This window comes from Xiphophorus maculatus, chromosome 4 (assembly GCF_002775205.1).
Source record: "Xiphophorus maculatus strain JP 163 A chromosome 4, X_maculatus-5.0-male, whole genome shotgun sequence".
Taxonomy (NCBI): Eukaryota; Metazoa; Chordata; class Actinopteri; order Cyprinodontiformes; family Poeciliidae; genus Xiphophorus; species Xiphophorus maculatus.
This window is the reverse complement of record NC_036446.1, coordinates 612,395-629,949: the sequence shown is the minus strand read 5'-3', so window position 1 is coordinate 629,949 and position 17,555 is coordinate 612,395. Positions and strand designations below refer to the sequence as shown.

General features: G+C 51.3%; 1 protein-coding gene across 5 annotated transcripts; it reads left to right on the top strand.

The window, feature by feature from the left end:
* Window positions 1-2,320: 2,320 nt before the first annotated feature.
* kifc3 (kinesin family member C3) lies at window positions 2,321-17,440 on the top strand. Of its 5 annotated transcripts, none has more exons than XM_023332887.1 (22): window positions 2,321-3,888; window positions 7,415-7,535; window positions 8,651-8,787; window positions 9,966-10,080; window positions 10,216-10,286; window positions 10,358-10,423; window positions 10,906-11,046; window positions 11,125-11,364; window positions 11,487-11,660; window positions 12,974-13,121; window positions 13,187-13,317; window positions 13,381-13,492; window positions 13,578-13,759; window positions 13,855-13,959; window positions 14,040-14,170; window positions 14,308-14,431; window positions 14,521-14,650; window positions 15,059-15,288; window positions 15,357-15,506; window positions 16,057-16,186; window positions 16,554-16,588; window positions 17,021-17,440. In XM_023332887.1, exons 1-22 carry the CDS (start codon window positions 3,688-3,690, stop codon window positions 17,027-17,029), a joined length of 2,883 nt encoding a protein of 960 aa, XP_023188655.1. In that variant the 5' UTR covers window positions 2,321-3,687; the 3' UTR covers window positions 17,030-17,440. The 5 variants fall into 5 exon arrangements, with proteins under 5 accessions (XP_023188655.1, XP_023188654.1, XP_023188656.1 ...); XM_023332886.1 differs by having other exon boundaries at window positions 16,461-16,588; XM_023332889.1 differs by lacking the exon at window positions 2,321-3,888 and adding an exon at window positions 5,116-5,220 and having other exon boundaries at window positions 16,461-16,588.
* Window positions 17,441-17,555: the final 115 nt, after the last annotated feature.

Genomic DNA, 17,555 nt, shown 5'->3' with positions numbered 1-17,555 from the left:
TGGGTTCTGGTTCTGTTTGCTAACAGAACCCAGTATCAGCAGATGAGTTGCAGACCCGTCCAGCTGGACGAGGAGTGACGAGGAGTCGGGAAATGACCTTCTGGACTTTATGCCAGCTGATGAGGCGTTCAGATCCATTCTGCCCGGTTCTTCAGTGTTTTTGCTCTGAGGCGTTCAGGGGCTTCAGGAATCCTCAGTGCTGTTAGAGCTGTGGTGTGTTTGAGGAGCAGCAGAGATCTGGTCTGGGCCGGTCCAGATGTGTGCGGCCTCAGGGCGTGTCGCCCGCTGCAGCTATAAATAACCGCGGCTGCAGCCACATCACAGGAAGCCCAGCAGCCTCTACAGACTCGGAGCAGGCCGGAGGAAAAAGTGACGGCTGGATTTGTTTAGAACTCCAACCGCATCTTCTGAAGCTGTGGAACTGGTTGTTCTGTCACATTACTGGGAAATCAAAGCTAACTGGTTCACAGATGAAGAAACTGGGATCACGAAGGGAAAAGTATCAAACACTAAGAAAAGTCATAGAAAGCCAAGAAATCACCTGAAATCTTGTCAGATTTTAGAAACCTCTACTGTTCTGTGCTAACAGCGGTGTTAGCACTGTGCTAACTCCGCTATTAGCACGGCCCACCCTCTGGCCCACGGGTGTTAGCATGGAACCAGCACTAAAAAGAGTTTTAATAAATTCTGTAATCTACGGATTGATTAGCTTTGATTTCTGAATATTGGTGGATTATTTGCAAGAACAGATCAGGTTCTGCTGCTCCGTTTCTCAGGAAAAAGTTTGACTTTGTAATTTTTCTGCGCTGACTTGATGTTGGGAAAGTGAATCATTTCTGTTCAATGAAACCAGATGAACTGAACCAAACGGTTTGAGACGCAGAAACATGAAGCTCCACTGAAACGATTTGCTGTTTTTCTACAGAAACCTGGAGCCCAATCAGCCAAACCAGTCAACTGAAAAGTGTGGCCTGCATTTACATTAAACACCCCTGAGAAATCTGCAGAGCCTCCACATCAACGTCCTGACAGACCCTCAGGTCTGAACTTGGACTAGGCCATGCTCTGATCTAACCCATCCCATAATATCTCCAGCTGGTTGTCCTGCTGGAAGATGAACTTTGACCCCAATCTCAGGGCTGCATCTTCCCACAGCATGATGCTGCCAGCACCGTGTGATGTGTAGTTAAGGTCGGCCTCCTGATCAGAGGTCTGCAGTGTTTACTTCCTGCTTTTTGCTAGCTGCTAATAGCTGCATTCTATCTGCCAGTTCAGTGACTCCTGAACCTGAACTGGGTCATTTGGGTTAGTCAAAGTAAAGAGGCTAATTAGAGATGAACGTCACACTTTAAGGTTTTTATTAGCAGGAATCCATTTCCTTCCACTTCCTGCTGATTTACCACGGAAAATCCCCAAAATAAAAGTCTGTTTGGAGCTGGACGGAGGGGGTGTGAATACTTTCTTTGTTTTGGGATTTGATGAGAAAGCTGCTCTCTGATTGGCTGCAGGCCGAACTGGAACATTTGGTCCAGACGGCAGCCAATCAGAGGAAATGAGATTAGCAGCGAACTAATAAGAGTCACGGTCTCCCAGTTTGGACGGTTCTGGTAGAATCTGACCCGGTTGAAAGGTTCGGCTGTCAGGAACACCGTGGGGGCGTTCAGATCTGGTGGGCGGTTTCTGCAGGGTTCTGGAGCTGGGTCGGGTTCTGAGTAGAGGAAAGTTTACCCAGACATGCTGGACCGTCACCATGGCAACTGATGCAGATTAGGGAACCAGTGCCGAACCAGTAGAACCGGGCAGGTCGTCATGGGTCTGCACGGATTCAGCAGAGTAAAAGTTCTGATCAGGGATCTGTTTCTCTGAGTGACCAGCAGGGGGAGCCAGAGAGCCACGCAGGAAGCAGCTGCAGGCGGCCCGGTTCTGATGTCTGGTTCTGGTGGGTCTGATGTCTGGTTCTGGTTCTGGTGGGTCTGATGTCTGATTTCTGGTTCTGATGGGTCTGATGTTTGGTTCTGGTGGGTCAGATGTCTGGTTCTGGTGGGTCAGATGTCTGGTTCTGGTTCTGATGGGTCTGATGTCTGGTTCTGGTGGGTCTGATGTCTGGTTCTGGTGGGTCAGATGTCTGGTTCTGGTTCTGGTGGGTCTGATGTCTGGTTCTGGTGGGTCTGATGTCTGGTTCTGGTTCTGATGGGTCTGATTTCTGGTTCTGGTGGGTCAGATGTCTGGTTCTGGTGGGTCTGATGTCTGGTTCTGGTGGGTCTGATGTCTGATGTCTGGTTCTGGTGGGTCTGATGTCTGGTTCTGGTTCTGATGGGTCTGATTTCTGGTTCTGGTGGGTCTGATGTTTGGTTCTGGTTCTGATGGGAAGTTTCAACCAGAACACCGATCGGATCTGAAGGTTCTGATTGGCGGCCCGGTTCTGGTACCTCAGGGTTTACTGATCTGCTAATCACCATGGTAACGGCTGGAGGAACCTCAGAGTTCTGATAGTTTGGACTTTGGGTCTATTCAGAACCAGAACCGGGTTCTGAACAGACCCACAGAACCGGGTCAGATCATTTCAGTTATTGATCCATAATTTAAAGAGTTCCTTCAGAACCGGTTCCGCTCAGATTGGACCCGACTTTAATTTATTATTATTTTTAATGGTTTTCCAGAACCAGAACCGGGTCTGCTGATAGTTTTAATGTTACAAAACTCTGGGTTCAGGTTCTGTCCGGGTTCTACTTTGGTCCGAATCAGGTTCTGTTGTGTAACCGGGTCAGAGGAGTGGTTCTGGTTTTATAACCAGATTAAATTCCGAGCAGGTTAATGTGTAACCGGGTTCTGGTTGGGAAGTGGATCAGAACCAGCTGCTGGTTAAAGCCTGAACTCTGCTCATGTCTGATCGCTCGGGTTCTCCAGAACCAGAGCCGGTCCAGAACCTGGGCCGGCTCTGGGTCGGGTCTGAGACCTGACCCGCCATTTGTTCCTGTGGGCCCGGTTCTGTTTCTGGTCCACTTCAGAGCGGGTTGGCGCCAAGGTTCTACTCGGCCAATCAGAACCCAGAGCATGGATCAGAACCAGCTGAAAAAGGTTCTGATGGTCTGTAGAGACCGGACTGAGCAGCCTGATCGGTTCTGACCCGATCTGACCCGTTCCCAGTGATTCATCAGAGCATTACGCGAGCGGCGCCGGCGCGGCCCGGTTCATCTGCTGCAGCAGATGGTCCCGGGTCGGGGAGGGGAGAGGAGCATTTAATCCGGTCAGAGGTTCTGGTTCCACTCAGCAGAACCGCTCGGCGCCAGAACAGAACTGAGCTCCAGCTGCAGAATCTACAGAACCTCCGTCTACAGAACCGGTTCCATCTCTGAGGAATGTTTAGCTGGAACCAAATATTGGACCGATTCTGAACTGCTGGATCCATTTGGATCAGAACTGGTTCTGAATTGCAGAGGTGTAGAGTTTCTGCCACCTGAAACTGCTGGTTCTGGTTCTGGTTACCTGCAGCAAGGACAAGGTCCGACTGTCTTATCAATTCTGGAGAACCGCTGCGTCAGTCAGGGCGGGTCCGGGTCAAAGGTCAAACAGATGGAGCAGGTGAGCTGGAGCTCAGAACCCGGTCGGGTCCGGTGGATGCAGCAGCTGGATCCAAACAGAACCGCCTGTTTCTGATCCAGACCAGACGGAACCGGGCCGGCAGACATGTATGTCCTGTGCACCCTGGCCGTCCTCACGTTCCACAGCCTTCTCAGGAAGTGGGTCAGTACTGGGCCGGACAGAACCTCTCAGGCTGCAGGGATGGAAAAGAAGGTTCTCGAGGTTCTGGAGGATGGAGTCGGGTTGGCGGGCCGAGGGAGGACCGGAGGGACGGAGATGCTGTCCTCCAACAGGAGACGGGTCCAGGTGAGGAGCAGAACCGGGCCGGGGATGAAACCGGAGCAGTTTAAGGTTCTGGTTCTGATTGGAGAATAAATGTTTGCATTGAAATCATCAGTAGTTAGTAGGTGCAGCTAGCCAGGAAGTTAGCTTCACAAGCTAGCTTCTATTCGCCTAACGAGAGTCTTCATATCAAAATTTAGCAGAAGCTAATGCTAAATCAAAGCTAAACATAAAAGAAAAACTTACCGGAGGCTAACGCTAACCATTAAGACTCAGTTTCTGATTTTGTTGCGAATTATTACTTTTAAGTTGTAAGAAGAGAATGACCAAAACCAAAACCAAAATGTCACATCAAGTTTGTTCAAAACTGAAAATGACTTGAACATTTTATAGCAACAATTGTTTAAAGGGCTCAAAAACATGGAAAATTATCAGTCATCCAGAGAATCAAGTTGCTGATGGGAAACATTAAAAACACATTTGTTATATGAATAAAAACATAGCATCGGCTAATGCTAACTAGTATTAACTAATGCTAATGCTAGTTTCCACAATGGAAAGATTTTCCCTGCAATAAGCTGCACTACAGCTCAGACTGGAACAGAACCATTAAAACGGGTCACTTCCTGGCTGTTTCCATGGAAACGAAACACAAAAATAACAGTAAGGAGAATCTTTGGTTTATACATGGATTTTGGTGGACCAGAGCGTTTCAGTGATGTCACTTCCTGTCAGCTTACCTCTCGGCCCAGATGTTGGTCCTTTGGTTTCATAGTCATCATCATGATGAAGATGATCTGCAGTCTGACCTCCAGCTATGCTAGCTAAATATTAGCTAGGCTAATATTAGCTAGCATAAATATTTATCTTTAAACTAAATATTTAGGTTGAAGCTGAAGATTTGTAGAAGTCTAGCTTCAACCTAAATATATTACTTGCTAACTGCTGTAGTTTGCTAACTAGTTAGTGAGCAGAAAACATGCATAAAAGTTTTCAATAACAGAAACTAGACGAAGCTGTTCTTCAAACTAACGAGCAGAAGCTGCTTCCCGTGACGTCACGGAGCCAGATCAGCCAATCAGCGGTGCAGCAGGTGGGGGAGGGGCCGCTCCGCTGAAATATTAATCCGTCTGTGAAGGAGGGGCTTCTGGGGGTGTGACGCTGCTCTGCTGTTGCTAGGGAAACGGAGGAAGGAAGCAGAGAGAGAGAGAGATGGTGTGTGTGTGTGTGTGTGTGTGTGTGTGTGTGTGTGTGTGTGTGTGTGTGTGAGAGAGAGAGAGAGAGCCTGCTGCCGTTTGTCGCCATGAAGCTGCAGCTCTGAGGAAGATGAAGGGATGAGGAGGAGGCTCCCGGGAGGTAAGGGATGGATGGATGGATGAACGGATGGATGGATGGATGAACGGATGGATGGATGAACGGAGGAGCGGCTGCAGCAGCAGACGTGCAGCTCTGTAACCTGATGCAGCAGCTCCTGTTTCTGCTGCAGAGCGGGCAGCAGCTAGCTAACCAGCTAGCAGCAGGTGGGGGCGGGGCCTCAGAGCGGGCAGCAGCTAGCTAACCAGCTAGCAGCAGGTGGGGGCGGGGCCTCAGCCAGGTATTTTTGTCGCCCTCTTGTCTTTAGGCTGGAAGTCAGACGGAGCTGCTGATCGGTATTGATCGGCTATTGATCTTTCCAGAGGAGGCCGATGCTTCCAGCCTGACCCATCGACCTCTGACCCAACAGGTTCTGGTTCTGTTCAACAGCTGGACCGGGTCAGTTCTGAATGAATATGGCTGTGGTTCTGCTCAGGAAGAGAAAAGTAGTTAATTATTATACTATTGAACTATTATAATACATAATACAGTAATACAGTATATCCCCACTTTCATAAAATAATGGCGATTTTTTTGCCAAAATAGATTTTTAATTTTTTTGCCTGAGGCCATCGTTTTAGGAAAAATTACAAAATATATTAGACCCTAAACAAAATAATTTAAATCATAAAAAAATAGTTTAGTTTTCACAGCTAATAATTTATTTTGACCCAAACAGATTGGATCGTTTTCATTTGTGAAACATATTTAACGTTTTCAAGATTTGTCCACAAATAGTAAAATAAATGGCTGGTTTTGTCTCTGTAGCCCAGAAATCACTGCTGCTGGTTCTGATCCGGTTCTGCTGCTGGTTCTGATCGTAGTATCAGTAGTTTTAATGGCGGCGTTGTTTTGGGATGAGAACTGGTTTTTACAGAGGTCAGTGAACGCAGCGCGGTCTCTGTTCCTCTTAAATAAAATTATTTAAATATTAAACTCTTTATTTGTGTTTCGCTCCACATTGACCGGTTCTCTGTTGCCATGGTAACAGGAGTTTCACCTGTGTCTGTTCTGTCTGAACCTGTGTGGTTTTGGGGCGGACCGGTTCTGATCGTTGTTCCTGTTAGGTTAGGGTAGTCAGTCAGACCGACCCATCAGGATGTTCTGATGGCGATCGGACCGAGCCGCAGAAGATTCTGACCCGTGTACCTCCAGGCCAGCGATTGATGGGTTTTTGGCGATCGATATTTTCCTCCGTAGTTTAAGACTCAGTGAGAGTTCTTCCTGCCGGTTCTGACCCGCCCAGCTAATGGACCATCTGCTGCTGGGATTATCAGATTAGCTTCATCCCGATCAGCTGCTGCAGGTCGGTCCGATCGGACCTGCAGCGGATCGATGTTCTGAGTGGATGGCTGGACGGCAGCATGCTGGGCTGGGTGGGAACGCTGATCAATAAGCGCTGGCTGGACCGGCGCCGGTCCGGAAATGGAGCGGAGAGGAAGACTCGCTGTGGAGCGGTAAGGTCTGCTGGAGTTCTGGACAGATGGTACCGGTTAGCAGGTCTGGGGCAGTGAGTCGGTCTGACCTCAGCCCGTCAGAGGGCCGAGGTCCAGTCGGGTCCACGGTACTGGTTCTGGTGAACTCTGTGGTTTGAGGTCTAACTGGGAAGAGTGAAGGCTTGATTAGAAACAAATTGGTGGAACCATTTCTACATCCAGAACCTCCGGTCCGTTTGGAGCCTGGTCCGTTTGGAGCCTGGTCCGTTTGTAACTGCAGGGTGTTTTTTTTTTTTTTTACCCCTCCAGGGGGTATTTTGTGGGCTCTAGTGCCCCTTATACAACAGCAGGCTGACAGGAAACGGTGAGGAGAGGGGAAGACATGCGGAAAACGTCGCCGGGTCCAGGAGTTGAACCCACGACGGCGCGTCGAGGACTCAAGGCCTCCAAACGTGGGTCGCGCTAACCGCTACGCCACCACGGCACGCCAACTGCAGAGTGTTTTGGTTCTCGGGTTCTACCAGCGGTTCTGGTTGGTCCATCGGTTCTGATCAGAGCAGCGGGAAGGTTTTCTAAAATCTGTTGATCTGTTATTGATCTTTTCCAGGTTTTTATCCAAAACTTCAAGGTTTGGGTTGTTGTGTTCAGGACTGAAGGAAATCATTCTGCAGCCACGGTGCTCTTCCTGCCAGCAGGGGGAGCCGTGCTGCAGTCTGCAGATTCCAGATGTTTTAATGTTTGTTCGTTTCCTGGTTCTGCAGCCGGTCCAGCGGTCCAGCGCTCTGCTCGGCCCGGCGGTCATGTTTGGAACCAGACAGAGTTGGGACATCGCTCACGCCCCCTGCCTGCAGGAGCTCTGGAAGAAAGACCTCTCATTGGACGGTGAGTCAGAGGGCGGGGCCTGAAGGCAGCAGCGTGGCTGCATTCCTCCCTGACAGCAGGTGAGTCACACCTGAGCGGCCGAACGGAGGAGGCCCGGGCCTGGCAGGAGGAACAGGTGAGCCGAACGGTTCTGATGGGTTTTCTGTCTCTGGAGGGGAGCGAACACTGGAGCCATTGTTCCAGTCCGAGCTGCACATTCCCAGCTGTGTGTGTGTGTGTGTGTGTGTGTGTGTGTGTGTGTGTGTGTGTGTGTGTGTGTGTGTGTGTGTGTGTGTGTGTGTGTGTGTGTGTGTGTGTGTGTGTGTGTGTGTGTGTGTGTGCGCGTGTGTGTGAGCTTAGAGAGTTTCTGATCCGTTTCCTGTTTCTGTCTGAGAACCAGAACTAATGCTCAACCTTCACACTGATTCCTGTCAAACCGCCTCAGAGGGACCAGTTTGGAACTGGGCTTGGTTCTGGTTCTGGCTCTGCCCCGATCTGCTAGTCAGGCCGTCTGCTCAGGTAGACCCTGCAGTCAGCTGCTCAGTCCCTCAGCCAGACAGGAGGTGGCGCTCTCCAGACAGTCATGGTGTGGAGACCGAACGGCTCATCCTGTGTTGTTGCAGCTCAGTGTGCTATGCTAGTGCAGGCTAGTTGCACTAACATTAAGGTGCTACACTAATATGGTATTTAGCAGAAGCTAATGCTAAAGTTTAAGAAACAGGCAGTAAATCAGCATTTAGAATTTATTTGGAAAATTTAATTTATGGGATGCTAGCTGTGCTAATTGTTTCCAAAATTATCTGAAGCGCTAAACATAAAATTAGCGGATTAGCTAGATTGTGTCCACCGTTGTTCATTAGCATCAAGATTTCAGGTTCCGGCCGGCCAGAGGTCAGAGTTCAGGGAGACTGGAGATGAAGCGAATCGACTCAGTGTGAGGGGGTCAGAGGTCACTAGCTGCTGCTAACTGGGCAGACTGGTTTCCAGCAGAACCAGCAGCTTCTGCTCCAGAACCTGCTGGAAACTGCTGGTTCTGCTGATCAGAGGAACTCTTTGACTCTCCAGTGTTAACTGTGTGTGTGTGTGTGTGTGTGTGTGTGTGTGTGTGTGTGTGTGTGTGTGTGTGTGTGTTGCAGCCAGCTCAGTGGACTTCCTGATGAGTGATGGTGAAGACGACGGCTCCTTCCTGTCTCTGCCTGCCGCCGCCTTCTCACAGCGCCCCCCTCTGACCGCGGAGCTCAACGCCAGCTCGTCCCACCAGCTGCTCATCCAGGTAATCGGTCCAGCAGGGGGCGCCGCTCTGCGAACAGCAGCTGAACGCAGACGGAGCAGGTTCTGATGGGTTCTGTCAGAACGTGTCGGTGTGAGGATGGGTGGAGGTCAGGGGTCAAACCCTGGGCCGAGAGCCACGGAGCGTTGATGATGTTGATCCTCATCCGTCTGATCGGCTGAAAAACGGAAAACTAAAACCAGGAAAACTGATGTTTCCACTGCTGCCTCTAGAGGGCAGCACTTGTCGATAGAACAACTGATTCTTCTGCGAAAACTTTTAAATTCTTCAGCTGATTTGATTCCTGGTTATTGTAGCTCTGCAGCCTGACAGCAACTTGTTTTGACACTTTAGGCCCCGCCCCTTCCGGTCCACCTGTTGAGCCATTTTTGTAGCTTCATAGCAGAGAAGCGATTATCGACTTTAATTAAAGGTGCCACCAGCAGTAGACTCGTCCATCCGGTCTGACATGAAGGAGCCACAAAAGGAATGAACTGGTCTGGAAACAAGGCTCAGCATAGTTAGCCAGTTAGCTAACGCTAACTCCAGGAATGTCACTGGATGGCATTTTTGTCTTCTGATTACATGATCCAAATAGAAACTATTAATGTAATAATGCTATAAAAGTTGCAGTACAGCTAGCACACAGCGCTAACAGAAGGCACAATGCTACTGCTAGCAAAGCAACGGTCAGGATGTGACATCACACAGTGAAGCGATTCCTTTCATTTTAGCTTAGCATTTAGCTTAGCACTTACTGAGTCATCGTTTCCTCAGAAAAAACTGAAGTTAGCAGAGGTCACTGAACCGTCCCACCTCGGAGAGATCTGTCCGTCTCTCTCTCTGTCCGTCTCTCTCCCTGTCCGTCTGTCTGTCTCTCTGTCCGTCTGTCTGCCTCTCTCTCTGTCCAGTGTCTTCCTAACTGTCCTGTTTTCCTCCATGCCGTCTCGTCCTGCAGAGAGTCTCCTGGTCCTGCTGCTGGACGCCTGTCAATGTAAAAACCTTCATCGTTTCTATCTTCATCCTCCTGGTTCTGATCTGCCTCAGTCTCTCTCCGTAGATGACCTTTCACCTCTGACCTCTAGAGCGCAGCGCCCTGTAGAACAGTCACCTGCTGTTGCTGCAGTCTCATCCACCCTGTGTGTGTGTGTGTGTGTGTGTGTGTGTGTGTGTGTGTTCAGACTCTGCAGGACAAGGTGTGTGAGCTTCAGGCCCGTTTCGGCTCGGAGGAGGTTTCCTGCCATCGGACGGGGGGCGGAGCTTGGGTGCAGGGGGAGGAGCCTCTGCTGCCCACAGGTTAAACTGATTTTGATCCCAGACCTGAACCCGGATCTGGATCCAGAACCTTTAGCACTGACCAAACCAATCAGAGCGTAGCCCGATGCCTGCTCCGGTTCTGGTCCGGTCGGTTATGTTCCTGTCTGGTTTTAGGTGTGAAGCCAAATCCGGACCGTTTCAGCCGACCCGAAGAGGAGCAGCTCGTCTCTCGGCTGCACACACAGGTACGTCTGCAGAACCGGGCCCACTGGGGTTCTGTGGTTCCGGTCCAGCTGACCGGCGGTTCTTCCTGCAGGTGGCGGCGCTGGAGCAGAAGCTGCTGGATCGGACTCAGGAGGTGGAGAGACTGCGCTCGGAACTGGTGAGTTCGGTTCTGGACCCGGAGCCACTGAGTCCAGAACCTGCAACTCAAAGTTCTGACCCAAACTTGGGCTCTGTAGAAACCCTGTTGGGATCAGACTCGAACCCGATACCGAGTCAGAACCGAACAGGAAGTTCTCACTGCAGCTTAACGCTTTAATCTCAGCTTCAGACCCACACCGTTCGGTTACCGTGGCAACAAAAGCAGCGGGAGTAACGGGTCCGATCGTCTGGATTAGGTTACGGCATAAAGTCAGATGAGTCTTTATCATGTGATTCATTGATTGATCGGACCGATCATTTCCTTAATCAATTCTATGATTAAGGAAATATTTCATCTTTTATCAGCAGCAGAACTTTAACCTTCACAAATTTAACTAAACGCCAAGATTATAATTTAGTCTAATCTCCCGGCTCTAGTCCTGAGCTGATAAACGGTCCTCTTGGTTAGAAGCTGCTGTAATGTGGCCACCTGTCCTGCAGGGGGCGACAGACCTGGAGAAGCAGCTGGAGCGGCTGCTGGTGGAGAACGAGCGTCTGAAACAGGAGCTGAAGTCACGCAGGAGCTCAGAGCTTCAGCCTGACGCGGCGGCGGACGGCTGCAGCCGCTGCGGCCATGCTCAGGTGAGTCCTCGGGCGCAGCCGCAGCGGGCGCAGCCGCAGCGGGCGAGTCTAACTCCGCCCCTTGCCTGTGCGCCGCAGGAGGCGGAGGCGCTGCGGCGGGAGGCGGCGTCCTGGGAGAGCCGGGCGCGACAGCGGGAGCAGCGGCTGGCCGAGCTGCAGCAGGAGCTGCAGGAGAGCAGCTGTAGGGTGGAGGCGCTGCAGCTGCAGCTGGACGACAGCAGGAGGCGCCGCAGCGACGGAGAGCAGAAACTGCATCTGCGACTGCAGGAGTGTGAGGAAGAGCTGGCCAGACAGGCAGCGGCGCCCCCTAGAGTCAAGGTAAGGAAACGGAGGAGAGAGATGCAGAAATCTGACGGAGCGATCCGCCTCTCTGAGCAGTCACACAGCTGCAGCAGCTGGTGTTGCTGCAGCTGCTGACCCAGCCTCGCGCTCCTCTGCAGGTGGTGACCCAGACGGTGCAGGTGGAGTCGGCGGACTCGCAGAAGGTGCTGGTGGAGCTGCAGGTGAAGAACGGGGCGCTGCAGGAACAGCTGTTGCTGCAGAGGCAGCTGCTGCGGGAGCTGGAGGCGCAGCTCCACGACTCGCAGCGCACCTGCACTCAGCTGCGGACTCAGGTGAGATGCCTCTGCTTCCCGTCCTCTGATTGGCCGTCGTGTCTGGGGCTGGGCGTCTTGCACCGGCCTGACAGCCAATCAGAAGCGTCCAGGTGTTGCAGCTCACCTGTGTTTCTCTACCTGTCCGGCTGCAGCTGTGCCTCTGTGGCCTTTTATCCACGACTGTCAGCAACGCAAAGAGCCGATTGGATCCCGGGTTGTCCAAGGTTGGCCCCGCCCCCTGTGATGTCACAGACCCACCTCCCCCTCAGGCTCCTGAGCTCCCAGATGAATTCAAGCTGCTCAGATTAAACATCCAGGATTTATAATCCAGAGCAAAGAAACTCAAAATAACTTCAGTGATTAAATTAATCAAATGGTTCTTTTTGCTCGTCATGGTTACAATAATCATAATAAAGGAATATAAATTTATTTCCCGTCAGTCAGATTACTGACTTGCTTTTGAATTAGTTTCAGTTTTATTAACTTCTTCTGCTGTTTTTGTTCTTAAAAATGAATCTATATATTTTTGTCAGCTGGAGCTCTGGCCTCTAAACACATAATGTCATTTTTCTGTTTTCTAAAAACTAATATAACATCTCTACGTTATTCCAGTAGTCAGTCAGTGAAATAAAAGGTTAAACTGGTTTGAATGGGAAGCTCTGGACTCTGTTGGATTAGCCAGGCAGCTTCCCAGTAGATCACCCAGTGGCCAAGATTATGGTTAGATAAAATATTTATGTGGGATTAAGATCTACATGTATAATTAACAGTTAGCCTAGCATAGTTAGCCTAGCTTAGCTCAGTGACTTTAAGCAGAGGAAAACTGTGGTCGGCTTCCTGTCTGTGTTTTGTGTCAGTAGTTTGTGTTTTTCTTTAGACGTTTTAACTTCTGCTCAGATTATTTAATGAATCTGTGCATTTTAATCTACTTTAATCTGTTGATTTACCTGTCTAGTTAAACATGTCTGCATGTTTTACTGAGTTTTGGACGTTAACACTAGGAGTACTAGGTTTCTTGGATAATCTGTCCATAGATGTGGAAACGTGTCGGCCATGTTTTATCCTCAGTTCAATGGCGCCATGTTTTAGCGATGCTGAAGGTGATGGAGCGTTCACTGAACTCCGATCTAGAACCGCACAGCATTCTGGGAAATGTAGGCAGAGGAAAGGCTTGAGCCAAGCTATCTGGGTAGCATCAATTAACTCACTCACTTTGGTTACTTAGCAACAACCTGCTGAGTAACTCCCAGCAGTTTCACGTTTGGCCACCGAATCTCACGACGGCCGAAAAACAGAACCCAGGGATCAAACGGCGCTGCGTGTTCCCCCAGATCCACGTCTACGAGGGCGAGATGCAGCGAGCGCAGGGCCAGCTGGAGGCCGACATGCAGAGCCTGGAGGAGGAGAAGAACCGCCTGATCGAGGAGGCCTTCATCCGGGCCGAGAGCGAGATGAAGGCCGTCCACCAGAACCTGGCAGGTGAGACCCGAGGCAGGCTGGGAGGGTGATGATGATGATGATGAAGGTGATGATGATGTGTCCAGGTGTGCGTCTGAACCTGCTCAGCCTGCAGCCGGCCCTGCGAACTTTGACCTCTGACTATAACTGCCTGAAGAAGCAGGTCCAGGATTTCCCCTCAATGCTGGAGAAAGCAATCAGTGAGGCCAAGCAGGAGGTGAGGCCCGGTTCCGCCCTGCCCGGTTCCGCCCGGCCCGACTGACCCGCTGTGTGTCTGCAGATCTGCCAGGTGATCGGCGACGTCAGCAGCACCAACCAGGATCTGCTCAGGAAGTATAAGAGGGAGATGAACCTGAGGAAGAAATGCCACAACGAGCTGGTCCGCCTCAAAGGTCCGACCCGCAGCGGAACCTCCCGGCTCGGTTCTGGTTGCTGCTTCCTACGGCAGGCCCATTTAACATAAAATCTGTGTCCCAGGTAACATCCGGGTGTTCTGCCGGGTCCGACCCGTCAGCCAGGAGGAACTGGACTCGACCGACGCGGGAACGGCGCTGAGCTTCGACTCAGACGACGACGGCGTCCTCTACCTGTCCTCCAGGGGAAAGGTCATGACCTTTGAACTGGACAAGGTCTTCCCTCTGCAGGCCTCGCAGGAGGAGGTGAGCGGCTCCTGAACCGGGCCTCCTGGCTCCTCCTGGTTCTGGTCGCCTACCCGGCGTCTCACCTGTGTCCTGTTCTCTGATTGGTCCTCCAGGTGTTCCAGGAAGTGCAGGCTCTGGTCACTTCCTGTATCGACGGCTTCAACGTCTGCATCTTCGCGTACGGACAGACGGGATCCGGGAAGACCTACACCATGGAGGTAGGGGGCGGAGCCTGGCCCGGCCTCACCTGGCACAGGACCGCCTCCCACTTGTAAGCTCCGCCCCTTTGTGTCCGCAGGGCGTGACCTCTGACCCCGGCATCAACCAGCGCGCGTTGCGCCTGCTGTTCGCTGAGGTGAGGGAGAAAAATCTGGACTGGGAATATCGGATCGTCGTCAACCTGGTGGAGATTTACAACGAGACGCTGCGGTGAGGACCGGACCGGGTCTGGTTCTGGACCTGGTTCTGGACCAGGTTCTGGTTTTGCTTTAGATTTGATGGTTCCCTGCGTGGGTTCTGCTGCCCTGCGCTGCGCCTGCAGGCTCTGACGCTCTGGTTTCCTGCAGCGACCTGCTCAGGCAGAATCCCACAGACAAACTGGACATCAAGCTGAACCCGGACGGCAGCGGACAGCTCTACGTCCCCGGACTGACGGAGATCGCGGTCCAGAGCCCCGAGGACATCAACAGGGTAACCGCTTCCTGTCTGTCCTTTCAGAGTAAAACACCCAGATATCAGAGCAGCGGTTCTGGTTCTGATGGCCTCGTCCCCGTCCCCAGGTGTTTGAGCTGGGCCGGGTGAACCGGGCCACGGCGTGCACCAACCTGAATGAACACAGCTCACGCTCCCACGCGCTGCTCATCATCACCGTGTCTGGGTTCAACACCACGACCGGAACCAGAACACAAGGTCAGGCCGGTTCTGCTTTCTGATTGCCGGCGGTCCGGATCCGTTTATCGGACCTAGGGAAGGCCAGAAAGGCCCAAATTCCCTCCGAGAACCGCGAACAAACATCGTTATGATCCTGCAAGTTCTTTAGCTCCGCCCTCTGCTGCTGTTGGCCAATCAGATTAGAATTTGTGTAACCAATCAGAGACAAGGAAGATTGGATCAGTAAGACCGTTAGTATGGAAAGCAGTTTCAGTCAAAAAAGTAAATACTATTAAATGAAATGCTAACAAATATGTAAGGATATCTTTTACATTCTTAATTACTTCTTGAGGTTTTTAGTTTAGTTTGAATGTAGCGGCTTTGTTAGCATTCGTTCTGATAATTAGGTGTTGAAACGTTTCTGTGATTTTCATCGTTCTGGTTCAGGGAAGCTGAACCTGGTGGACCTGGCTGGTTCGGAGCGGATCGGGAAGTCCGGAGCGGAGGGCAGCCGGCTCCGGGAAGCGCAGTGCATCAACAAGTCGCTGTCGGCGCTGGGTGATGTCATCAGCGCGCTGCGCACTCGACACGCCCACGTCCCCTTCAGGAACTCGCGGCTCACCTACCTGCTGCAGGACTCTCTGAGCGGAGACAGCAAGACCCTGATGATGGTCCAGGTGAGTCCAGAAACCAGAACCCGGCCTCCGCAGTCCCGATCCGCTTCTCACCGCCGCTGTTCCTGCAGGTGTCTCCGTTGCCTGGCAACGTGAGCGAGTCGGTGTGTTCGCTGAAGTTCGCTCAGCGCGTTCGCAGCGTGGAGCTCAACTCTGCCGCTTCGTCCAAGAGACACGAGAACTCGTCCACGTCGTCCTCGCCCACGCACGACAGCCTAGAGGTACGCGCCACACACCGGGCTCCGCCCCCTCAGCACAACAGAACCAGTGAAAAGCTACATGTGCTAATGCTAAAGCACAAAGCAATAGTATTGGATCTGCTAACGCCTTAATTGTTCATCATTAGTGGAACAAATTTTCATCACTAGCATGTTAGCATTAGTGGAATTAATGCTAATAATTAGCGCTATAGCATTAGCAGAACCCAAGCATCAACACTGGTTCTGCTAATACTAATGCACTAATGGTTAGCATTAGCATTGGCCACAGTAGGGTTTCTGTCAGAACATTTCATCTTCAGTTGTTTTTTTCAGTCTAAAGGCAAAACGTCGACACAGACTTTGAACTTTATTCAGCTGAAATAAAGAGCAAAGTAAATTAGCATCCCCTAAAATTAAATTTCTGGATAAATTCTTGAACACAATGTGTGCTAAATGTTTTCAAAGTGTGCTAAAGTGCTAAGCTAAGGCTTATCTCTGCTGCTAGCGGGTTAGCTGCAGGGCATGCTGCGTGCTGCAGCTGATCCTCATAATAAACTCTCTGGTTCTCCAGCTGGACTCTCCCCCCGTCACGCCGGCGCCCCTCCCCATCTCCCGGGCCAGCAGCGCCGGCTCCACGCTGTCCTCGGCCTCCAGGACGCCCAGCGGATCCCGCAGGCGCTCCCAGTCGCAGCTGGCTGCAGGTGCGCAGCACTCTGTTGACCTTTGACCTCCTCGGAATAAAAACGGAGGAATATTTGAAGATGATCTGCATCCTGGTTTTTCAGATTGAATAAAGTTCACTTAAAGAGGCTTTTATTTTGTAGAGTAGCTAAACAGGAAGTCAGGTTCTGACTTTTTCCTGTCAAGTGTTTCTGAGCTTCTTCAGCTTCTTGAATTTATTTTCATCCAACTTTAATAAATGCTCCAGCAGCCTGCAGTGCATTGTGGGAACTGAGCTGTGCCTCCTGGCTGCAGGTCGGAGCGGACCCAGAGACGGAGCGCCTCCGCTGTCCGTCTGCCCCTCTTCCTCTGTTTCCTCATTCTGTGCTCTGATTGGTTGGTTTCCAGACAGAGCCGGCCCGTTGCTAGGAGACGGCGGGCAGGTAGGTGGGGGTCGGCATGGCGACCTCAGCATGGCATGGCCCCCAGTGTTGTCTCCACCCCCCCACCCCCCGCAGCTTGTGTGTGTGCCTGTCAGGCCTTGCGCAGGGCGAACTGAGCCCACGTTGCTGCTGGCGAGATGCATGCTGGGAATGTTTCCGTTTCCTCCGCTGCAGCCAGTCTGATGGAAACCTCCCATAATCTCAGTCCATTCTGAGATAATCTGGAATAAATCTGATACCGTCTAACATTTGGAGCTGTGCGGCGCAGAGGATGCTGGGAGGATTCTGCAGGTGTTTCTGTGGTGGGTGGGGCTCTGATGGCGCCCCCTGCTGGCCGGGAGGAAGGTTCTCCTGCTGCGGGTCGGGTTGTGTTCCGGACTGGATGTGTTTTTTTGGATCAGAACCTGGTTCTGACCCAGTTTCTGTTTGCAGGACGATTGAAGCTGAACGCCTGAGAGACGCAGGACGTCCAGAACCGAGAGTACTTCTGCTAGTGGACCGGACCTCACCGAATCGGGCCAGAACTGCTGCTGGAGTGTGAGGACTTCTGACGATGAAGAAGAGCAGACTCTTCCTCCTGAACTGAACGAACTGAACAGTTCCTCTCTAGAGAACTGAGTCCTCAGAATTTCTTCTGTTGTTTTTGCACTTTACTCTGAGGTTGCTTCCCAGCAGCAGCGCCCCCCGCAGGCTGCATGGTTTTTATTTAGTTGAACTTTGACCTGTAAATGTTGTAATCTGGTTGGATCTTATTCGCGTTTGGACTCTGGAGCGGTTCTGCTCCAGAACCGGCCAGGATCCGGTCCGTCTGTTTTCTAAATGTTTTTATTAAACTTCCTGAAACTTTCTGATCGTTTGGTTGTTGCTGCAGATTAATCTGCTAAATGTTTTCCTACAAGAAAAAACATTTCAGCAGACGGAAAAAACTCAGGAAAAACTTATTTATTTATGCAAAATAAAACTAAAC

Coding starts and splice junctions, on each gene's coding strand:
- kifc3 (XM_023332886.1), top strand. CDS start 3,688: ATGTATGTCCTGTGCACCCTGGCCGTCCTCACGTTCCACAGCCTTCTC. Junction 11,047..11,124: donor GCCGCTGCGGCCATGCTCAG/GTGAGTCCTCGG, acceptor TGTGCGCCGCAG/GAGGCGGAGGCGCTGCGGCG. Junction 11,365..11,486: donor CGGCGCCCCCTAGAGTCAAG/GTAAGGAAACGG, acceptor GCTCCTCTGCAG/GTGGTGACCCAGACGGTGCA.